General features: G+C 41.2%; 1 protein-coding gene across 7 annotated transcripts in view; it reads left to right on the forward strand.

The window, feature by feature from the left end:
• Positions 1-5,403: 5,403 nt before the first annotated feature.
• Positions 5,404-24,843, forward strand: part of APTX (aprataxin) — a 63,556-nt gene continuing 44,116 nt past the window's right edge. For 4 of the 7 annotated variants that reach the window (XR_006820776.1, XR_006820775.1, XM_046022638.1 and 1 more), the window contains exons 1-8: positions 5,404-5,461; positions 10,316-10,452; positions 11,802-11,848; positions 12,069-12,371; positions 13,008-13,067; positions 13,878-14,104; positions 20,024-20,127; positions 20,887-21,069. Coding sequence is in view for 4 of the 7 variants with exons in the window: in XM_046022638.1 (XP_045878594.1) it covers positions 10,320-10,452; positions 11,802-11,848; positions 12,069-12,371; positions 13,008-13,067; positions 13,878-14,104; positions 20,024-20,127; positions 20,887-21,041 (1,029 nt within the window). In the remaining 3 variants the exon portion in view is untranslated. Of the gene's footprint in view, positions 5,462-10,315; positions 10,453-11,801; positions 11,849-12,068; positions 12,372-13,007; positions 13,068-13,877; positions 14,105-20,023; positions 20,128-20,886; positions 22,831-24,843 lie in introns of those variants that run through there. The other 3 variants (XM_046022640.1, XR_006820777.1, XM_046022636.1) reach the window with 3 other exon arrangements.

The following is a 24,843-nucleotide window of genomic DNA, read 5'->3' on the forward strand; positions in this document are numbered from 1 at the left end:
GTTAATTATAAAGAAAATATAATAAAATTTTGAAATCTAGTTCCTCATTAGTTTACCCCAGTGTTCTGTGAATATGATTTAATCTCTGTGCTTTGACATTAAAAAGTTGGGAAGCAGGAGGAATTATTAATTTATCTAAAAAGAAATAAAATGTTGCCTTTAGAAAAAAGTCAGAGGAGGAGTTTATTGGGTTGAATCCCCCCAGAAACAGACACTAAGGCAAGGATTTCAGTATGTCATTTAGGAGATGATCCAAAGAAGCTCCTGTAGGGGTCTGGAGAAGCAAGGCTGGGGTGGGAAGGAAACCAACAGGTAGGCTACCATTCAGGGCAACTGAGGTTTAGCATTACCAGAGAACCTCCGGGAGATAGTGTGATACATCAAAGTTGTTTCACCCCGAGGTGAGGAAACAAGTTTACCCATCACTTCTTTACGTCATTTCTCAAATGCTCCCAGGCTCATAGATTCCCCTCATTTGTGGTGTGTTTGCACTGGGGAAAGGCTCTTGGGTCCAGAGGAAAACTGCAGGTAGAGTTGTGGGTGTCTACGGTGAGAAGATTTTATTTTTGTTTTCATTTTATTTTTTAAAAGATTTTATTTATTTATTTGACAGACAGAGATCACAAGTAGGCAGAGAGGCAGGCAGAGAGAGAGGAGGAAGCAGGCTCCCTGCTGAGCAGAGAGCCCAACACGGGGCTCGATCCCAGGATCCTGGGATCATGACCTGAGCTGAAGGCAGAGGCTTTAACCCACTGAGCCACCCAGGCACCCCTGTTTTTTTTCTTTTTAAAGATTATTTATTTATTTGTCAGGGAAAGAGAAAGAGAGCACGAAAGCATAAGCAGGGGGAGCAGCAGGCAGAGGGAGAAGCAGGACCCTAGGATCATGAACTGAGCTAAAGACAACTGCTGAACCAACTGAGCCACCTGAGAAGATTTTGGACATATGAAACATGCAACTAAATTTATAGCTCGCTAGGTTTTGTTCCTTTCCCCATTAAGGGATTTTTATTATTTGGCATTCCACCTAGGTCTCCCTACAGAGAAGAATATGTCTTGTCCAGTTGATGCTGCCTCCAAAACATCTCTTGAGGGGCGCCTGGGTGGCTCAGTGGATTAAGCTGCTGCCTTCGGCTCAGGTCATGATCTCAGGGTCCTGGGATCCAGCCCCGCATCGGGCTCTCTGCTCCGCAGGGAGCCTGCTTCCTCCTCTCTCTCTGCCTGCCTCTCTGCCTACTTGTGATCTCTCTCTCTGTCAAATAAATAAATAAAATCTTTTTAAAAAAAGATAAGAAAATTGACAATTGCTATTAAAAAAAAATCTCTTGAATTATCTACCTTTTGTTTCTTGTCCAGGCTGCCAACATCCTTTGCACTATATCAGTAGACACCTAACCGCTCTCACCCTTTCTGTTCTTGCCCTTCCCCACCCATCCCTTCTTCCTCATAGCAGCCACAGCCTCCATGAAACAAAAATCAAATAATATTATTCCCCTGGTTAAATCCTCAGGTTTTTTTCAATGTCTATAAGATGAACCCACATACAGTTCCTAAATGATTTACTATCTGACCCTTGCTCAGATCTCACCATTTCCTTTCACTGTTGACTTTTCAGCTCCACAGAACTTCTATCATACCTGAAAGAATGTACTTGAGGTCCACTGTAGGGCTTTTGTGTATTGCTCCTTTTTCAGTGTAGATCATAGATTTGGAATATTCTTCTCCCAAGCCTTCATTTATCTGTTCCCTTTTGAACTTTCTGGGCTTTGTTTACTTTCCTTTCTTACACAGGTCTTTTCTCACAGTCCTCCCAACCCTCCTGTCACCCTCTCCACCCTCTGCCCTCCCAAAAAACCCCTAAAAACAAAATGAAGTTTCCTAGCTCTACCCTCTCCTAGGATTCTGTACTTTTCCTTCTGAGCTAATCTCTGGACCAAATCACTGCAGTCTCCCCAGGTTGGTCCTCTGGCTCCAACTTCTGTTCCCTTAGACTAGGATTCTCAAAGTCTCAAAGAAAGACGAGCCCTCAGGGACCAGACAGGTTATATAAATTAGTGGGTGGACACAGTAGCCTGGAGAGCACAGGATAGTCACTCACAATGGCTATTTGTTGCCAAAATTTGCTGGATTTATTGATTTTTTTTAAAAAAAGACCAAGAATCCTGATTTTCATATGAGATCTTCTAATTTCCATTGAAATTAAGAAACAATTAAAACCTCCTGAGCAGAATAGCCAAAACAATCTTGCAGAAGAGCAAAGTTTGAAGTCTCATAACTCCTGATTTCAGAAATTATTATGAAGCCACAGTAATAAAAACAGGTGGTAATGGTATAAGGGCAGACATACAGAGTAATGGAATTGAATAGAGAAGCCAGAAATAAACCCTTGCATATATGGTCAAATGATTTTCAACAAAGATTTCAAGACCATGCAATAGGAAAAATACAATGTTTTCAACAGATGGTGTTAGGAAAACTGGATATCCACATGCAAAATGATGCCATTGGACTCTTACCTTACACCATATAAAAATGATCAAATGGATTAAAGATCCAAATATAAGACCTAAAACTATAAAACTGGGGAAAAGCTTCTAATGATTTCTTGGAAATGATAGCAAAAGCACAGGCAGCTAAAGTAAAAATAGATCATTGGGCAACACCAAAATTAAAAATTTCTGTGCATCAAAGGGCACAATTAATGGAATGAAAAGGTAATCTATGAAATGGGAAAAAATACTTGCAAATTATATATCTGACAATGGATTAATATCTAGAATATAAAAGGAACTTCTACAATGCAACAACAAAATAATTTGATTTAAAAATGGGGGCCCAAAAAGAAAAAAAAATGGGCAAATGGTTTGAATAGACATTTCTCCAAAGAAAATATACAAATGGCCAACAAACATATGAAAAAGTGCTCAACATTACTAATCATTAGAGAAATGCAAATCAAGACCTCAATGAGATACAACCTCACACCCATTAGGATGACTGCTATTAAAAACAACAACAACAAACTCCAAACCAGAAAATAACAAGTGTTATCAAGGATGTAGAGAAATTGGAACCCTTGTGTCCAATGTAAAATGATGCAGCTGCTATGGGAAACAGTAGGTGGTTCCTCAAATATAAAAACAGAATTATCATATGATCCACCAGTCCCACTTTTGGGTATATATCCAAAAGAATTGAAGGCAGATCTTGAAGGGGTATTTGCACAATAATGTTCATAGCAGCATTATTCATAATAGCCATAAGATGGGAGCAATCCAAAGATCCATTGACAGACAAACCAATTTTAAACAAAGTGTGGTATGTACATGCAATAGAGTGTAATTTAACCTTAAAATGAAAGTTTTTGACATACTACAGGTAATGAAATTGGAGGACATTATGCTAAATGAAATAAGCCAGTCACAGAAAGACAACTACTACATGATTTCACTTATGTGCAGTATTTAGAGTGGTCAAACTCATGGAAACTGAAAGTAAATTGGTGGTTGTCAGGGGCTGGAGGAAGAGGAAATAGAAAGTTAACACATAGTTTCAGTTTTGCAAGATTAAATGTTCTGGAGATAGATACAGTACAATGTGGATATACTTAACACTACTCAGCTGTATACTTAAAAATGGATTATAAGCCATTTTTGTCATAATTTTGTCACAATTAAATATAATTTGTTTTGAATCTGAAAAAGTAAAAAAAGCCCCCAAAACCCCTGAGCAGGCCAAAAAAACACATTTATCATGATGTGCAGTTTGAAGTCTTTGTCTTCCCAACTTGAATCTGTGACTTGATCATGCATCACGATAACCTGGTAGGCTTATTAAAACAGATTGCTGGGGCATCTGGGTGGCTCAGTTGGCCTTTGGCTCAGGTCATGATCCTGGAGTCTCAGGATCGAGTCCCACATCAGGCTCCCTGCTTCTCCCTCTGATCTCTTCCCTCTCATGGTCTCTCTCTCGCTCTCAAATAAATAAATAAAATCTTAAAAAAGGAAAAAAAAAAAAACCCAAACCATATTGCTGGGCCACACCCAGTTAGAAATTGCATTCCTAATGAGTTCCTAGGTGTTGTGAGGCTACTGCTACTGATCCAAGAATTATATTTTGAGGGCCACATTAGATAATGGCACAAACAACTCTTTATTAATTTCTATGCATCTCTTTGTGATACATTTTTGGTTCTGGGGTCTGTGAAACTCTTAAGTGTTTGTCATGCCTTCATGCCATGTGACCCTGTTTCTCTGGCCAGTAATATGCTATAGACAAAGGGCTAGACCTAGTGGGCTGGGCATGGGAACTCTGCTCAATTTTGCACAATATATAGTAAATAACCCAAATAGAACAATCCAATCCAATTTTGAATGCGAGACACACTAAGGCAGGTCAGGTCTTAGCAAAGACAAGAGAAGCTTAATTCTGAGGGAACTGGTCAGGTGACCAGAGCCATCTCATTTTACCTTCAGTAGTGTGAATCACATTCCACCATCATGAGGTCTGTGGGGTCGCTAACATGCTTCCTGTGCCCCCCCTACTTCCTGGTGTGACCCTATTATAAACCTGCATCTGTCTCTTTTCTGTGTTTCCTGGAAGATTCTCTCACCCTATTTTGATAGCTCTGGTATCTCTATCATACCGTTAACTGCTTTTCTATGAAAGGAAATAATATTCCGTCTTGATCAAGAAATGTTGACTCCTTAAGTCTCGGTTTTTATTTAGTTTGAGAAAAATTATAAACTATGCCTTCACCCAAAGACAGGAATTTTTCTATCTGCCAAAATGCCTTCGAATAACTGCAATACATGACTCTTACGGAACATCCCGGAATGGCTACAAAAATCGGTAAACCCATCTCATCCCAGCAGCCTGCTGCTTCTCTCCTCCCTAACTGCTTGTCAGCCAGTTCGTTTAGTAAAGACAGCATTAAAACAACCTTATCAGGTTTCCTCACGGCAAGCCCCTCCAGACATTTCTCCCTAGAGAAAAGAGAAAGTCGATTACAGTTTTGAAAGAGGGCAGGAAAACAATGCCACAGCAGGAATTTTCTACAGCGGAAAAGATGGCTTTAAAGGTAGCGAGCTTCTACTAACAAAGGGAGTGCTAAGGCACTGCACAGTTGCCTAGAAACGGCCACAGAGAGGATAGTTGCCTGAAGTCTCTCCGGATTCAGACACAGAGGTGGTAGGGAAGAGGCTCTCCTGTGGAGAGAAGCAGTGCTCGTTCCCAATGGGATCGCTGGGGGAAACCGCAGTAGGACCTCCGCGCCAGAGGGACCAATCGGGGCCGACGCTTCCCGATCCCGGCATTATGAGAGACCCTTTCAACCAATCCTTGGACGGGTACTGGTGATGTCACCGGTCGACCGCAGGCTTGCTCGTGACGTCATCACGCAGCGCCGGAAGTGGTGTGGCTTCGAAGAGTGACCTGGGTTTGTCTGTGCCCGCCGTCCCGAGGTAAGGCAGTTTTCGGCCTACCTCCTCTGCTGGCGGGGTGGAAAACCGTAGGCGTGGGCCCTGGAGTGGGGCCGTTACTGTCCTTGAATGATATTCCTTGAATGACGCTTTTATGGCTTTTTTCCGGTCAGGCTTTACAGCAGGCGTCTCACTTTGCTCAAGCTCCTGTGGGCCGTTTTCCGGAGGCCCTCTGGTTGGTCGCCTTCCCACCTCACATTCGTTCACGTGCCCCTCACTCCCCACCCCCCCCCCCCAGCCCCCAGCTTGGTCACAACGCGAGCAGAAAGAAGATTAGAGAGAGACCTGAGTTTTCTGTATGGATGGGTAGTGACGCAAGCTGTTTAGAAGGAGATTATAATTTCATTTGGAGAGTAGAATTACATCCACATTTAATTCTCAGGGAACTTTGAAGATAAATTGACCACACCCTATGGCAAGATATAGAGAAGACAAGATAGTTCAGTGAAGGCCTCCCTGGAGGAGGTGGGACTTGGAAATTGAGAAGGATTTGGGATTCTAGGAAGGGGGAAAGGGTATAATCCAATGCCCTCATATTAAGAATGACTTGGGAGATATGACTTAGTATATCATAGCTGAGGGATGTATTTGTGCATAAAAATAAAGGTATGTGAGTCTGGGGGAAGAGGAGGGTGGGCTAGTTCTATGAAAGGAAATAGGAGGTGACATAAGTAACCTTTGTGGGGTTAGAGTATGAGGGCCTTTACCTCAAGTCTGAGGAATTTGGGACTTACCAGGCTGGGCAAATTTCTGGGGCTGGCTTGGATATCATGGTAGCCATCAGCCACATGTAGCTATTTAAATGTAGGTTTAAAAAAAATCCAGGAACTTTAGTTCCTCTATTGACCTGGCTACATTTCGGGTGCTTGATAGTCACTTGGCAGCTATGTTATTAGACAATGCAGGTTTACAACACTTCCATCATTGCAAAAAGTTCTACTGGACAGCACAGTTCCATGTTATCAAATTGCTGGGCTTGTGTGGCTTATCAGATCACTTTGGTTCCTTAAGATACAACCAGAATTTTTTCCTGATCAATCCCTGGAATTCTGGAATGAAAAGTAGGGAGTTGGAAAACAGCGAATTAGGATTTATTCTCATAGATGTGAGGATGGGATTGCCTAAAGAGAGGAGCAAAGGAGCACATGGAAGAGGAGCCAAAGCAGGGGCAAGAGAAGGAAGGGACAAGAACCTGAATAGGATATTCGTTTGGTGATCTACTTGCAAATATATATTATTCTTGCATGCCAGATATTAAGTTCTGGAGATACATTGGTAAGCAAAAAAATGGGCTTGACTTCTGTCATAGTACTTGCAGTTTATGGAGTTTTATTGGATAGACTATTTTAAAGATTCAGGAGCACCTATCATGTACTCCCCATATTCTAAAATGCTTCATTCCTAGAAATTGGAACTGGAGGCTAAAATGGGCCAAAATGTTGCTTAAGATTAGTTGTGTAAGCATTGTGCAGTCACAGCGTAGCCTCTCAAGAAGTAGTAAATGGGAACATCATAACTTGAGAACTTTGGTGGGAATGAGTGTGTATATAGGGCAGGAGGGGCAGTTCCTATTATCCTGCAACAGCCAGCCATGCTTTCAGCTGCCCATCAGATTCCTTCCTGTCCCTGCTCTCAAACTGTGCTCTCTCCACATTTCTTTTGTTACTACTGTGAGTAGTCAGTCACCATGGCTTATTTCCCAAAGCCTGATGAAACCTACTTCACTTCTCAGCCCATTACTTGCTCATTCATCAGTTTCCAGCAAGTGCAGACAGATGCCCCTTTGAACACATAGCATTTAAAAGTGGGACTTGCCTGTAGTATCATCATCATTTGAGGCTCCAGGTTTAAGATTTTAGGTTCACAGCTGACTTTTCATGCTTCTTGTATCCACTCCTTCACAAAGACCTGCTGAACTTTTGGACCTTACTGTGGTCATTATTTGACAGCCTTGTGACTCTGACTCTAGACTTCTCCACTCCAGTCTGCCTGCACACAGCTGTTGTTTCACTTCAGTAGGCAGCTCAATAATTTGACAGTTGTCTCCTTGTTGATAATGTTAAGTCAAAACTTTTCAGCCTGGTGTTTCAATACCTCTGCCATTTTTTGGTGATTCTCTGGGGCAGCTCCTCTGGGTCAACCAACAAGGTCTGCTTTCTACCCCTCACCCATGGCTTATTGCTGAAATCTGTGTTTTCACTTGTGCTTTTTTTTTTTTTTTTAAATATTTTATTTATCTGACAGAGAGAAATCACAACTAGGCAGGCAGAGAGAGAGGAGGAAGCAGGCTCCCCACAGAGCAGAGAGCCCGATGTGGGGCTCGATCCCAGGACCCTGGGATCACGACCTGAGCCGAAGGCAGAGACTTTAACCCACTGAGCCACCCAGGCACCCCACTTTTTTTTTTTTTTTTAAGTTTTATTCATTTAAGTAATCTCCACACCCATCTTGGGGCATGAACTCATGACCCAGAGATCAAGAGTCACATGCTCTTCCGACTGAGCCAGTGAGGTGTCCCTGGCTCTTGTGCTTTTAAAAATGGAATGTTCCCTCCAACTTATTTTCTTATCAGTCCTCTCTGCCTTTTCATTTGGGTGGTTTCCAAACCCTTTGCTGAATGATGGAATTTTCTGTAACTTTGCACCTCCTCAGCACTCATTTGCTCGCTCTCCTTTGCCTTATCCTTTCTTTGCAGATGGTAATGAAATTCTGATTTTAAAAATCTTGTTCCTTTTTTCTTCCCTTTGGACACAAAGCTTGTCCAGAGGCCTGATAAGTGCCTTGCCTACAGAGCACATTTCTCAAAGAGAGGGTATTAGAAGCTTGAGCAATATGTTTCTGGAGGCATCCCAAATATCCTAGTCCTGTCCCTGCCCGTAATTCCCTGCTCTCCCTCTATGGGTGATCTCATGCTCTCTCTTTGCCTCACCTTCTCTGACATGTTGATGCCTCTCAAATATATACATTCAGCCTATTCTCTCCCTGAGCCTTCTGCCCATATATCCTACCTTGACCTGTGTATCTTAATCTAATTGAGCCTGCTTCCCTCTCTCTCTCTCTCTGCCTGCCTCTCTATCTACTTGTGATCTCTCTCTGTCAAATAAATAAAAAATTAAAAAAAAAAAAAAAAAAAAAAAGAAATCATCCCTTCTTCATCTGCCATTTAACCTCAAATTATGTTTTCTTGTGTATTTCTCATTGTGGTTAATGGCTATTTCCGAATTAGAAGTCTTGATTTATTTCCGCCTTTACTCCTTTGTCATTCTCCAAATGTAGTCGGTAATTAAGTCTACCGTCACAGTTTCTTCTTCTTCCTCTCCATTCCCTTTGCCCTGCCTTTGTTAGGTCTTATCTCTCGCCCATATTTCTTGTCTCTTTCCCTTCTACTGATACTCTATGTGGCCATGAAGGTTGTTTGTTTTCTTTCTTTCTTTCTTTCTTTCTTTCTTTCTTTCTTTCAGGACTTACTTATTAATTTTAGATAGAGAATGCTCACACTCACATGCAGAGTGGGTGGTGAGCAGGATGGGTGGAATCTTTAAGGGGTGGAATCATTTTTTTTAAAAGATTTTATTTATTTATTTGACAGAGAGAGATCACAAGTAGACAGAGAGGCAGGCGGGGGGGGGGGGGGGGAAGCAGGCTCCCTGATGAGCAGAGAGCCAGATGTGGAGCTCGATCCCAGGACCCTGAGATCATGAACCGAGCCAAAGGCAGAGGCTTAACCCACTGAGCCACCCAGGCACCCCTTAAGGGGTGGAATCTTAAGCAGATGCCTCACTGAGCACAGAGCCTGAAACAGTACTCCATTTTTGGCCCTGAGATTATGACCTGAGCTGAAATCCAGAGTCGATGCTTAACTGACTGAGCCACCCAGGTGCCCCTAAAGGTGGTTTTCAAAAGAAAAACGGTTCCTTCACTATTGTACAGGTTTGTATTGCACAAAGGGGCCACATTCACACTTTAGACATTGTAGATTTATATATTTTTTATGACAGTCTTCTGGTATATGGCAGTAAAATTATTATTCTAATCCTGCTATGTTACAATGATTAAGGAGGAAAACCTGATACACATAGAGATGCCCGTGGACTGAAGAATATCCTCTATTCCTATGACTTTAATTTTCTGCCAGGAAAACTCTTTCTCATGCTTTAAAACTCAGCATAAATAATCCCTTCCTATTAAGCTGTTTTTGATATTCCTTACAAGAGTCAGTTATTCCTTTCCCTGAGCTAATGCCATATTTAATTAATTCCTTATTAAGTGCTTATCACATTATGTTGAAATAATTGTTATATGAGTCTGTCTGTCCCACTAAGCTCCAGGTCTCTCAAGGATAGGAACATTGTTTAATTATTCTTTTATCCTCAGCGTGTAGGCTAATGGTCAGCACATAGAGTATATCAATAAACATAAATATTTGATGACTGGGACGCCTGGGTGGCTCAGTTGGTTGGGTGTCTGCCTTCAGCTCAGGTCATGATCCTAGGGTCCTGGGATCGAGTTCCACATCAGGCTCCTTGCTCAGTGGGGAGCCTGCTTCTTCCTCTGCCTGTGCGCTTTCTCTCTCTCACTGACAAATAAATAAAATCTTTAAAAATTTTTTGATTGCTTAGCCTGATTTAGGCACAGAGGTAAATATATACATTATCTTATTTAAGTCTCATAAGAGCCTCATGAGTCCTGTCATTGTCATGTTCTACAGGTGAGAAAATTGAGACCTAGCTGAAGTCACTGGTAGATGGCGTGTGTGGTAGTGCTGGAGTATGGCTCTGGAGGACTTGTGCTAATTTTTCCAGTGATTCTCTTGTGTGTGTGTTTTTTTTCTCTCAGAGTAATGATGCGGGTGTGCTGGTTGGTGAGACAGGATAACCGGCACCAGCGAATCAAACTTCCGCATTTGGAAGCAGTCATGGTTGGGCGTGGTCCAGAGACCAAGATCGTTGACAAGAAATGTTCTCGACAACAAGGTAATTGGTCATAGCAATGCGCAGATTACTGTGTTTTGTTCCTCAGGGTAATGATAACCAAAGATGCACATTTCTTGGATGCTATTGGTAGGAGCTTTTTGTCTGCCATAAACAAAACTCAGAAACCATGCTCTGTTAGCTAACACCAGGGACCCATTCGCCCCTGATTCTCCCCCTGGAAGTGGTTAATATTCAGTGTTGGGAATAGGCAGGTTCCGTCCTGTTACTATGGGGTGGTGGACCTGAATCCTGTACCCTGCTTTGTTCAGGAAGATTCCTCTCACTGCCCAGTGAGACAGTTGAATGAATTCTGGGACCTCCAGCCTGAAACCATGTCTGAGAAGTGATGGGGTAGTTCCATCCTTTACATGATGGCTCTCACAGAGGGGGTTATCTTTTTAAGAATTTGGCATCTAGCTCTTGAATTTCCCTTTCCTGGGATTTGATGAAACGAAGGTCCTTCGGAAAAAGCCTTACCACGTACCTCATTTTTCACATGTAAACTCTGGACATGCACACTGCTACCAGGCCCCCACATATGTGTTCCCCATAGCAGGGTTTCTCAGTGCTTGGAGTCTGTAGTACTGATTGTGGTTTTTCCCACATGAGTTAATCTAAATGGGGGGAAAAAGCCATACGTGAGCTGTCTAGGTCCAAGATATAGAAGCAGACACTGCTTTTCACTCTCCGTCCCCTTTTCACAACAGCAACTGTAAGGACTTGTGTGTCAGCCTGTCTTTTGCCTGTCCTTCTCGGATAGCAGCTGTGGTGTCTCTGCATCCTGTCTCCCCCTAGCACAAAATTTGTTCACTTCTCTGAACACAAGTGTTTAGTGTTATTTCTTCCCTATATGCTCAGACTGTTCTGTTCCTGCAATCCTCTTTCTAGAATAATCACTGTGCCTACTAAGGCCAGCTGAACTTCTCTTTTCCAGGAATGTATCCTTTGGCTTTCTCTGTTGAAGGCATCTTATAGTTATATTAAATAGTGGAAGCCTGATGTAATCATGAACCAAGAGTCTGAGAGAACTGGGTCCCTTCCCTGACCATAGAGTTTGTTATCCTGAGTGGGTTAAGGGTGCTAGAATAGCAAGACTTGTGAGGATTCTGTGAAGCTGCTTCATAGGGATATTAGCAAGAGCTAAGGGAGTAGGTGTGCTGTTGGACATTTTATGGAAGGATTTGGAGCCCAGCCACCTGTATAACAGGGAATTTTGCTCATAGGCCTTTGAGGAAACCCCAATCAAGTTGCCTCCTGGAGTGAGGCTTCTTTATCCGGTAGGGAGAATAGGAGCAAGTGCTTGGTTCTTTGTGGCATTTAGGTTTAACTTTTTTTTATATCTCTTTCAGTACAGTTGAAAGCAGAGTGTAACAAAGGATACGTCAAGGTAAAGCAGGTATGTGTGTTTGTAATTTGGATTTCCATTTTATACTTGATGATTTTCTTATGCTGTTGATTTTAGAGTGTTTGTGCCAGCCAATAAAAGCTTCTCTGTCATGTGTGGAAGTGAGCATTAAGCATGGTGCCTGGCATGCTGTAGGTGGTTAACATGGCAGTGGCTATGCTGCTAGTGGTATTATTGCTATCATTGTGATTATTTTCTGATTATTCTATAGGTAGGGGTCAATCCCACCAGCATTGACTCAGTCATAATTGGGAAGGACCAAGAGGTGAAGCTGCAGCCTGGCCAGGTTCTCCACATGGTGAATGCACTTTATCCATATATCATAGAATTTGAGGAAGAGGCAGAGAGCCCTGGCTTGGAAACACACAGGAAGAGAAGGAGGTCAGGCAGCAGTGATTCTATAGAAGGAGATGTTGCCCAGGAAGCTGAGTCCTGTACAGGACTGGAACCTGGGAGTGACCCTAGCCAATCTGCTCTGCCCTCAAAAAAGGGGAAAGATGTATCTACCAAAAAGGTGAGGGCCGTGTGCGTGATGGATGATGTGGAGATTAAATGAGATGTGATGACTGCCTGATTGTTTAGTGCACTGTTAAGCCCAGGTACGCGTAAGGGGATATTAACTATGACAAGGCTTATTAACCATGATGAAAGAGTCACTTGTTTGTGTCACCAGTCACTTGAATGAAGGTCCCTTTGTGTACTTTACTGTAGAATTCCTGAGGTAAACCACTTGAAGGTAGGGAGATAATGGCGGTATAGTTACCACTGAACTGCTGAAATGGGTCAGTCATATGTTTATCTGTAGAAGGTTAGCATTGGAACACTGTTCATAGATCATGTGATTCGCATCCTGATGTCAAAGTGGAAGTGTAGTTAGGCTGTAGGTGGAGTGGGAGAGGGCGAAGAAGATGCAGTTGACACTCTGGCATCTCCAGCCTTTGTCTAGACACACAGCTGTGAATCCTGTATAGGAAGAAAATGGAGCTGGTTTAGATTATAAAGGCAAATGATTGAGTAAAGGGGATATAGCTTAATTCTTAAAAACGAATCTCATTACTAAGTTTGGTTGGGCTTTGCTGATGTACGATATTAACTGATGCCGAATATAGCTATTGACATTTGCAATTTATATTGCCCCTTTTTGTTTCAGGAATCATTGGGCCACTGGAGTCAGGGCTTGAAAATTTCTATGCAGGATCCCAAAATGCAGGTCAGAATAACATTTTGACATTGAAATACACTTCATGTTTTAAGTGGCTAATCCATAGAGGTCATAACTACAAATGAAAGCAAAGGAGATCAGTCCTTCTGAATGAGGTTCGTTTTATTGGGCTATTTTCTGAGAACAAGTGGTTTTTCCCATTATTAGTAAGTTAGCAACTGGATTCTTTAAAGAGAAGCTAAGTTCTTCAAATGAATATCCCCTTTTCTTTGTTCCTTCTAAACTTCTGGGTGCAATTAAGGGAAGTTGTGTTAACCTTAGTAGGGTTTCTTTCAAGGGAGTGTCAGGTAATATATTGTGACTGTAGTTGCTGGGCTGCCCTGGGATTAATAGTCAGGCATCATCCTGGGAGGGGTCTTTGAGTTCTTAAATTACATCCTGAGTGACAAGGGGCCAGAACTGATAGGGCTTCTTGGAACACATGATGTGACAAATGGTCTACTGGGTTAGAGTGGAGAAGGGTGCATTTGAATTAATGCTTGCAAGGATGTAACATCAGATCCTTAGGAACTATTTTGTACTGTGCATTTTCTGTGTATTCTTTGTAGTGTGGTGATTGAAAACACACACTAGAGTCAACTAGACCTGGTTTACAATCGTAGACTTCCCACTTTGTTAGCTATGTGACTTTGCAAGACACTCATCCAAGTGTCAGCTCTCATCTGACAAAACTGTGATATGGAAACCTTTTACATAAGACTGTGTTGGGAATTAAGTGAGTTAGCGAATATGACAGCACCTGGCATGCAGAAGATGTGTGGTAGATGTCTATTTCCTTCTCTTATGCCCCTCTTCTAGGTTTACAAAGATGAGCAGGTGGTGGTAATTAAGGATAAATATCCCAAGGCTCGTCACCACTGGCTGGTCTTGCCATGGGCTTCCATTTCCAGTCTGAAGGTTGTGACCAGGGAACACCTTGAGCTCCTCAAACACATGCACATTGTGGGGGAAAAGATGATCACAGATTTTGCTGGGTCCAGTAAACTCCGCTTCCGAATGGGTTACCATGCCATTCCCAGCATGAGGTAAGTGTTGTGGGTAGTGCTAGCACATTCTTGTTCTGTCGGGGCAGATAGATGGATTCAGCCTGATAGTCCTGTGCTGATATGTCAGCCTGTGCTGATAGTCCTGAGGCCCAGGAAACTAGGGTGGGTTGTTTCCAAGGAAGGTGGGAGGAAACTTCCATCCTTCTGCCTGCCTTGCCTGTAATTTTTCATGCCTGTGACTTTTATTAGATTTTTCAGAAGCATCTATAAACCCCTAAACGATTAAGGACCATTGCTTTGAAGGAGACAAACATCACTGACTTTTGTCTTGACAGCTCAGTAGACCTAGGGTTTAAAATAAAATGAGAGAAAAATATAGAGCCTGTTTGCCTTTGGCTCATACCCAGAAGGACTCAGAAAGGAGTAACTGAGTCTTTTTAAAGAATGCAAGCAAGGCAGCTCTCCATAGCTCTTTAGAGCTAAGCAACAAGATAAGCAGACTAATTGGATTTTGGAATTTTTATCTTGTATTTGTTCGTTTGTTTTTTTGGTGATAAAATATACCTAACAAAATTTACCATTTTAATCATTTTTAAGTATACAGTTCATTGGCATTAAGTACATTTACATTGTTATGCAACCATCACCATCATTTGCTTCTCGAACCTTTTTCATCTTCCCAAACTACATACATCCCATTCCCTTACAGTCTCTGGCAATTACCATTCTACTTTCTGTTTCTATAAATTTGAGTACTTTAGGTGTTTCATGTAAGTGGAATCATACAGTGTCTGTCTTTTCGTGACTAGTTTATTTCATTTACGATAATGTCTTCAAGGTTCATCTCTGTTGTAGCATGTGTCAAATTTTCTTTTGGTTATTTTTTTTTTTAAGTGCCCAACATTCTTCACATTTTATTCAGGTAATTATGACTTATGTGATGGACCACTTTAACCAAATGAATTTTTTGTGCCACATTTTTTCCCCATAAGTACTCTTTTTTTTTAAAAAAATTGAGGCATAACTTATATACAACAAATTCACAAGATTTATAGTTTGGTCAGTTTTGACAAACATATATACCATGTAACATCACTCTGATAAAAATACAGAACATTTTTACATCATATCCAAAGTTCCCTTGCACTTCTTTTCAATTAATCCTCCCCTCAACCCTCAAGCGTTGTTCTGATTTCTTTCTGCATAGCCTAGTTTTGCCTATTCTAGAACTTTATGTAAGTGGAATCATACAATGTATATTTTTCTTCTATCAGACCTTTTTGAGCATTATGATTTTGAGATTCCTGTATGTTGTTGTATATGTCATGCACATCCTTCATTTTTTTGGTCTTCAGTAAATTCCTAGAAATTAAGTTGCTAGGTCACAGGGTTGATGTATGTTAGGCCTCATTTTAAAAAATGCAGTTGATCCTTGAACAATATAGGATTGAATTATGCCAGTCCACCTATATGCACATATTTTTTGATACAGTAAAATACTGCAAATATATTTTCTTTTCATTGTGACTTTCTTCCATTTTATTTATTTTTTCAGCGTAACAGTATTCATTCTTTTTGCACAACACCCAGTGCTCCATGCAAAACGAACAAGATGGGATTGGGAGGGAGACAAACCATAAATGACTCTTAATCTCACAAAACAAACTGGGGGTTGCTGGGGGGAGGTGGGATTGGGAGAGGGGGAGCGGGCTATGGACATTGGGGAGGGGAGGCGAACCATAAGAGACTATGGACTCTGAAAAACAACCTGAGGGTCATTGTGACTTTCTTAACATTTTCTTTTCATTGCCTTACTTTTTGTAAGATTTCAGTATATAATATATGTAGCATGCAAAATATGTGTTAATGGACTGTTCATGTTATTGGTGAGGCTTCTGGTCAACAGTAGGATATTAGTAGTTTTGGGGGAGTCAAAAATTACATTTTTGGGTTTTTGATCATATAGGGGATCAGTTAAGGATCAACTGTATATAATTTTTTATTGTTAAAGCCTTATTCAGAAATTAGGGCAAAAGTCACCCATAATCATAATCCTATTTCTCCAGTGCTGCACAGCCCATGGTTAAAAGAGATCTTTGACTGTAGAGTGCTTTTCACATGGTAATCTCGGTGTCCATACTTTTTTTATGTAATAAATACTGTTGTTCCAAGAATGTTAAAAAGAGCTGTGGCAACTGTGGGTGGGAAGCAAAATGAGCAGTAAGTTGCTGTTTTACATATTCTTTTATGATCACTATTTATAATTTTGAATAAACACCATGGAAAGGAAAAGGTAACATATTTTTTTCCTGTAAAAGTAATATATTTTCCATTTAGAAAATATGAAAAATGTATGAAGCAGAACAAACATAATATCACCACTAATTAAACTCTAGATCTTATTTGAATTTCACTTTTTTTATTTTTTAATATTTATGTTTTTCTGCTCTAGGATCTAATCCAGGATCCTGCATTGGATTTATTTGTTGTCTCTCCATAGTTTCCCCTAACTTGTGACACTTCTTCCTCCATTCCTAGTTTTTATGACCTTGACACTTTTGATAATTACTGGTTGGTTTTATAGGATTATTTATCTCATTTTGGGTTTATCTGATATTTTTTTCTTGATTAGATTGAGGTTATGCCTTTTTTTTTTATTCCCAAAATACCACAGAGGTGATGTTGCTTCCTTCTCAGTACATCAAATCAAGGAGTAGGTGATGTTGAGATGGCTTATTACTCATATTAACCTTGATCACTTTGTTATGGTGATGTCTGCCACGTTTCTCTCCTCAAAATTACTATTTTTCCCTTTGCTATTGATGAATGTCTTGGATAGTTAGGGACTATGCTAGTATCTTGTTTCTCCCCAAACTTTTGCCCAGTGATTTTAGCATTTAATTGGAAGGTCTTGCCTGTGAGAGTTATTGTGTGGTGTTTACCTACTGGAGATTTTATGTTTCCCTCATTTTCTTTAATTAATTAATTAGAATTCTTCTGTATGGAAGAGTTGTCCCTTTCCCACAGTATGTATTTATTCAGCTATTTGTCAGTGTGGACTCATGGATATTTATTTTATCCTATAGGTGTTTTTTTTTTTTTTAAGATTTTATTTATTTATTTGACAGACAGAGATCACAAGTAGGCAGAGAGGCAGCCAGAGAGAGGAGGGGAAGCAGGCTCCCTGCTGAGCAGAGCCCCATGTGGGGCTCAATCCCAGGACCCTGAGATCATGACCTGAGCCGAAGGCAGAGGTTTAACCCACTGAGCCACCCAGGCGCCCATATTATATAGGTTTTAATTTAGCCTATCATTATTCATTTGGTTGCTCAAATTGTTCTAGCTTTAGTCCTTGGAAGCTCCTTTAGGTTGGGTCCTGAATCATTTGACAGGGCCCCAACATTTTTTGAGCACTTCTTTATTTTCTGGAACAAGATGTTCCAGGCTCATCCTGTATTTTTCCTGTTCTAGCCCTGGAATGAAACTTTTATTTTATTTAGTTCTTTTTATTGGAGATATTTATAAACCAAGACTTGGATACTAAGTTTCTATATTGAGAGAAGTTGGTTGATCCCAGAGTATTTTCGCTCCTATGTCCTTTCGCGAATAGTGCCAGGAAGTACATGTATGAATCCTAATCCACACAGATACACACACCTCCCTGTTTCTTTATCTACTTGTGTATGTGTATGGAAAACCACATATTTATACTGATATCTCTGATTCCAGTTCAATTCTGCAAGTTTCATTCTTGTCTCCCCCTTTCCTTTATTTTAGTTTCTTTCTCCAAGGATGAAAAATCTGGCTCTCATTAGCTCTAATAAATTCACTTTCCTGTTTGGTCTTAGTATACACATAAAATAGTTACAGAACTGCTAACTGTTAACCCTGTGAGAAAGACATTTACTCACAGTATTTCTGTATAGTTCTTTCCATCTTTATGGTATCCAGACTAGTTTTCCAAAGTTCATTTCCTTCGTTATTTTCTTCCTGATCCCCTTCAGTGTGGTTCCCTTATTCGTTTGTAATACTGTTAGGTTTAGGGCGCCTGGGTGGCTCAGTGGTTTAAGCCTCTGCCTTTGGCTCAGGTCATGATCTCAGGGTCCTGGGATCGAGCCCCGCATCGGGCTCTCTGCTCAGTGGGGAGCCTGTTTCTCCCTCTCTCTCTGCCTGCCTCTCTGCCTACTTGTGACCTCTCTCTCTGTCAAATAAATAAATAAAATATTAAAAAAAACAAAACAAACAAACAAACAAACAAAAAAATACTGTTAGGTTTATTGTTTGTTACTGCCTTTATTCCATTTTGGATTCCTGGATGTATTGGTTGGTTTTGATTATTTATTGGGAGAATAGAACAGAATGATTCTAAGAGTCAAATTTATGCATCCTATGGTTTAACAAGTCCAAAAGAGAACTCTTGGTTTTCTGCCCCAAACCAGCTTTCCTTTAAGCTTCTGCATCTCTGTAAGTGGCACCTTCCCCAAACCACATCCAATCCATTAGGAAGTCCTGTTGGTTCCATTGCAAATTATATTCCAGACACTACAGCTCTAATCTATGATTATTTCTGTAGTAGTTTCCTAACTCGTCTCTGTATCCATTGTTACCCTCTTTATAGTTCTTTCCCTGCAGGGCAGCCAGCGTGATCTTTTAAAAGTGCAAATCAGGAGGGCGCCTGGGTGGCTCAGTGGATTGAGCCGCTGCCTTCGACTCAGGTCATGATCTCAGGGTCCTGGGATCGAGCCCCGCATCGGGCTCTCTGCTCAGTGGGGAGCCTGTTTCTCCCTCTCTCTTGCCTGCCTCTCTGCCTACTTGTGACCTCTCTCTCTGTCAAATAAATAAATAAAATATTTTTTTAAAAAAAGTGCAAATCAGGGACAATGTAAGCACACTGTAGACCTCTTGTCAACCTGTAAGATTCTTTTTTTTTCCTTTTTTAAAGATTTATTTATTTATTTATTTGGCAGACAGAGATCACAAGTAGGCAGAGAAGCAGGCAGAGAGAGAGGGGGAAGCAGGCTCCCTGCCAAGCTGAGAGCCCGATGCGGGGCTTGATCCCAGGACCCTGAGATCATGACCTGAGCAGAAGGCAGAGACTTAATCCACTGAGCCAGTCAGGCGTCCCAGCCTGTAAGATTCTTTATGTTCTGACCCCTACCTAGTCTCTATTTCTCAGCTGGAACCGTTCAGCCTTACCTATCACCTTTCGGTTCCTTAGTTGCAGCAAGTTCTTTTTTTATCTTAGGGTCTTTGCACTTGGCTCCCCAAAACATTCTTTCTCCAGATCTTTGCATGCCTGACTGCTTACTCAGCTGGAATCACTGCTTGGAGTGGCCTTCCCCAAACACTATAGCTAAAGAGGTAACTTCTAACCCCTGAGCACTCTGTGTTCCATTTCCCTGGTTTATGTTTTTCCTTAACAATGTTAATGATTGAGGTGCCTGGGTGGCTCAGTGGGTTAAAACCTCTGCCTTAGGCTTGGGTCATGATCTCAGGGTCCTGGGATTGAACCCCGCATCGGGCTCTCTGCTCAGCGGGGAAGCCTGCTTCCCCCCTGTCTCTCTGTCTGCCTCTCTGCCTACTTGTGATCTCTCTCTCTCTCTGTGTCAAATAAATAAATAAAATCACACACACACACCACCCCCCAAAACCAATGTTAATGATTTGAATTTTACCCATATATTTCTTTTCAAAATTTGTCTTTCTTTATTAGACTATAATTATAAGGGCAGAGGCCTTTCTCATTTTGTTCACTGCTAAATTCCCAGTGCTAGAATGATGCTTGGCTTTAGTAGGTACTTAGTGAGCATTAAATGTTCTTAAGTGAATGATCGAATGAATTGGATTAAATGGAAACACTAATAATATTTTATATACCCATATTTTTATTGTTTGTCATTTTGACTAAGCCATAGTTTTTAATGGTTTTAATGGTCATTTTCCTTCTCTCTCAACTAGCCATGTACACCTTCATGTGATCAGCCAGGATTTTGATTCTCCTTGCCTTAAAAACAAAAAACATTGGAATTCTTTCAATACAGAATACTTCCTAGAATCACAAGGTAAACAGAGTTCTTTAGTTTTCACATTTGTTTCATTTTCTCAGCTATTCTTATATTTGATTTAGTTGTTTCCCTAGATAATTACCTGGCCTCAAAAGCCCACATACAACTTTGTGTCCCTATAAAGCTAGACCCATTAAAAGAAACTGAATTATTTGAATTGAGTAGTGTTGCCACTTTGCTTTGAATAGCCTTCTTGAGGGTGGGGGTGGACCTAGAAAGCTGTTATGTCAGAGCCAGAAAAGTGTTTTATTGTAACAACAGGGGACTTAAAGGTTGTCCTAAGAATTATTGGAGTTCATGGATGTGAAAGCTCTCAACAGTTGTCTTTTCTGCCATCAGCTGGATAGGAGCTTGGGGGCTGCCTCATGTCACGAGTGGTTAATTAACAGGGGAGGGCTGTGTGTATGTGGAAGGGGGCATTTTCCAGTGTGTATACTGTGCAACTGCAGTATGCTGGGACATTAATGATGGCAGCTACCAAAGGCTTACCAGTGATAAAGCACTGTGGTAAGCCCTTGACATAATAACATGGGTTGCTTACAGTGTGTCCCAAAGGAATGTAATTATTTCAAAAACAGGTTGCTCAGATTTAGAATCTGATCAAACGCATTTTCCCCACAGTGAGTTTAACCTCAAGTTTACTAGCTTTAGGATACCTGGCGTGTTTTTATTTGGAGTCAGATTTGCTTTTCTGGGGGTTATCTTACGTTGGCTTTTCAGAGTAGGTGGGTTTTGAACGTTTTTCTTTGCTTGCAGCTGTGATAGAGATGGTACAGGACGCTGGCAGAGTGAGTGTACGAGATGGGATGCCTGAGCTCTTGAAGCTGCCTCTCCGTTGTCACGAGTGTCAGCAGCTGCTGCCTTCCATTCCTCAGCTGAAGGAGCATCTCAGGAGGCACTGGCCAAAGTGATTCTATGGAGCCTGGACTTTTGCAGCAGGTGTGGCTGATTGTTTAGAACAAATCCCTTGTACCTGTTCTGGATTGCCTGTGAACTTTTATTTCTTGAATTTTTTTTTTTTTTAAAACAAAGCTTCTGTTCCTGAGTGGCTACAATATGGGGTGGCTTGAAGTAGTTTAGGAATTAGGAATTTGGGTTTGTCATGGATGTGTTCTCTGGTGATGGTGGCTGGGACGGGCCTAACCCCCAGTCTCCAGGATCCATGTCAAATATGACTAATGGGGGACAAAGCCATGTTCAGACTGACCTAATGGAAGATATGGGAGAGGGTGGGCTATATATTTCTATCCATGCATTTAATCCTTTCTCCCCAGAGGCATGTGGTACCTTTCATCAGAGCAGCTAAAGAGGTCTCATATTTATCCCGAAATCTCAAATTGGTCTTGTTCTCTGATATTAATCTATTCTGTAATATTCTTTCCCTTTACTTTCTTCATGGAGAAACTTAGTTGCTTCTGTCTTTTCTATCTTTATCTGTCTTTTCTGTCCTTTCTATCCAAAACCACTGATGCTCCCTTCTCAGGAAATGTGTCTCACCAGTTCTTACGCACTTTAGGCAAACAGGCTACGTGAGGGGGTGGAGAGATGGGGTTTTCCAATATCAGGGGTTCCTGGCTGGTGAGGAAATACTTGGCCAAATGTTCATCAGGTACGGCTGTCAAGCCTTCTTGCTGATCTGCTTGGATCTTTCATCTGGAAGTTAAGTTTATTTGTTTGGGGGCAACTCTCTTAGGTAGTTGAAACTGTTGGGAGTTCAGGTAACAGTCACAGATTTAGTTTGAAGCATGCAGAGGTCACTATAGACTGAAAAGTTGCACAGAACCCCATGGCTTCATTTTTCACTCAGAGCAAATTTAGATGGCATTGTTGGAGCATTTTGATTTTTGGTTAATGTCAGAACTGAAGGTAAAGGGAATTCTAAAATGTTTCTAATTACATTGGTGATCTATTTGAGGATGTGATTGTTTTTGCTCTTGAGTTAAAAAAGAATACCCTTAATAATAACGTCTCTCTGGAGAAAACCTCAATCTGTAGAGATCACGTTTGACCTCAGTCTTTTACAAACAAGGTGTTACAGTGGTTTCTTGGTGAGCATGGATATAGTCATAATTAGCAGTAATTAGTGACTACACTTGATTACTGTGTAACACTTGCTCAGCTCCTGTGTGTCTGGGCATTATGCTAAACACTTTGTTTAATTATTTAATTTACTTCTCCCTGTATGTAATTCTGTGGGGTAGGTACCTTTGTGAAGACCCTTTAAAGGATAAAAATTTAATCATCTATAAAGGTTGCTGGGCTTCAAAGTTGGTCTTGGTTCTGGTGCGTCAAACTCATTTTCCCTATTAGTTGAAGAATATAAATATAATACTAACCAGTAGGAGCCATAGACCCCCAGGGGCCTTTGCTGACCAAAAGCTCTCCATGGCATTTCAGTGAGTTCTCTGAGGACTGTCAGTTCCTTTAAAGCCCCTTTTCCACATCTGATGCCTGAAAGCCCCTAGAAACCCTTGAATACTTCCTAAAGGTATACTCCCTGGATGCCTGAGATCAGAATTGCTAGTTTCATTTTACAACCTGAATCATAATCCCTTGGGCCTAGGAACCTATATTATAAAACATTCAGTGGGTGCCTGAGTGGCTCAGTTGCTTAAGTGTCTGACTCCTGATTTTCCTCTTGGGTCATGATCTCAGGGTCATGATATTGAGCCCCACATTGGGCTCCGTGCTCAGCATGGAACCTGCTTGGGAGTCTTGTTCTCCCTCTCCCTCTACCCTTCTCCTGCTCAAGTACTCACTCTCTCTCTCTCTCTGTCAAAACAAAAAAACAACAAAAACATTCAGGATGACTGTTACTCATACTAAAGTTTGAGAACCATAGTATAAATGAATTCTGGCTTCAAAGCACCCTGCATTTCTGAAACTCCTGTATTTGACTCTGCCCTGTGAGGATACACACACCATTTTCTGGTTGCCTTGCTGGGCTAGTTGCAGGCTTTCCTTCCTTTGCAGGGTCAGTTTTATTTCAGGATCCAGGGAAACCCTGGGCATTAGATAAGGGAGAATGACTTGTTATAGGGACTTTGTGCTTTGTTTCTACAGGGATTGGGAGGAGGCCCTCGGCCCCGTGCTTTTAGGGGCAAGGCCTAGAGCTTATGACTCTTCCTCTTGAGTGACTCCCATTTCTTCCTCCTGCTCAGAGGGCAGTCTCAAAGGCGTGACCTGGAATCTGTGATGAACTCATCTAACCTTAGGCTCAGAGCATATATATTTTTCTTCTTCTGGGTCTGTCTCTGAGATATCCAGGTACAAATCTTCCTTTCAGGGACCAGATCATAGTTGAGATGGTCACTAAGTCCTTGCAGTTTCAGGGATGTTTTCTGGAACCTGGAATGGTAGTCAGTCGCATATGCTGGATATGGCTGGATATCAAAGATTCAGGGCTGATCTGTGTCAGAATTGGCCTAACTGCCTCTCTCTATCTCAGTAACTGTAACTTTAAGATTTCCACAGTGCTCTGAAGATTATTCCGTAGATAAGAATAAAAAAAAACCATGATGAAGGCTATAAAGTTCACTCCCCAGAATAATGTATGTATACATATCTTATGTACCCTTGAAGTTGCTTCCATAGATTCCCTTGGGGTCTGTGGACCCCAACTTAAGAACCTCTGCTCTGGAGAAAAAAGTCATCACTAAGCATCTGAGATTTTAGGAGGTGTCTGGGATCACTATGGAGGACTAGGGGAGAGACCTCATCTCTAGGATGTCCCTGGGATGCTCTCCTTTGATCTCAATGCTCCTCCCTCAATGTTTGGCACATATACATCCTGAAGGCTTCTGACTTCTGGCTCTAGTTCAGCCACCACATGGAGACAGGAATCTTGGGAAATAGAGAAATCCTCAGTGGGTCTCAGGGGTTCAGGAACTGTGGCTGACAGACTTATCGGGAGCTATCTAAAAGGCAGTGAATCTACACTCCTAAAAGCAGTAATCTACATTAATAGATCAGCTGCATCGTGAATGTATCCCAGGATAGTGGGAGTTGCAATATCTCCTGGGTACAGTAGGTTAACAGTCCAAACTGTGCTGGACTCTGTAAGTAATCTCTGACTACAGCAAAGATTTCATTGAGGCCTCAGCCAGTGTACTTGACAATTGTAGAACATTTAGCTAAACTTCAGAGAAGGTGCCCAGTGAACTTTTTAAACATAGATATTGCAAGAACATTCAATTTAATTTTCTACCTTAACAACAATGCTATGTAGCTTAGCATATTGATATTAAAATCAAAATGAAAATATTTGATAAGAAACTGCAACCAAGTAGAAACTATATCACAGTGAGATATAATGAAGGGAAATTTGGAAAAGTGAGGTGACTGCCTCTACATTTTTTGTTCAGCCAGGCTACTCTGACCTTGAGTCATTGAATTTTTGGGAAAGCAAATGTGAATAATGACTTTGAGGGGCCAGGAAAAGGGCATGAAATATTGAGGTATATAGACCCCCTTACCACCCCCTCTCTCAAGTGGGCTTTTGTTACATTATCACTAGAAAAAAGTGATCTTTCTTTGCCTTTTATCCCAGATGTATTATTATGTTACAATTGGATGGAGTCTTCTCAAGGTACAGGACATACTGGGATAAAAAAGCAGAGCAAATGCATATAACTCATATTTGTGACTCCCAAGTTGTATTTCATCAATTAGGGGTTATCCTCTTCTACCTCAGCCCCATCATAGCCAGGCAAG

This window comes from Meles meles, chromosome 11 (assembly GCF_922984935.1).
Source record: "Meles meles chromosome 11, mMelMel3.1 paternal haplotype, whole genome shotgun sequence".
NCBI classification, from domain to species: domain Eukaryota; kingdom Metazoa; phylum Chordata; class Mammalia; order Carnivora; family Mustelidae; genus Meles; species Meles meles.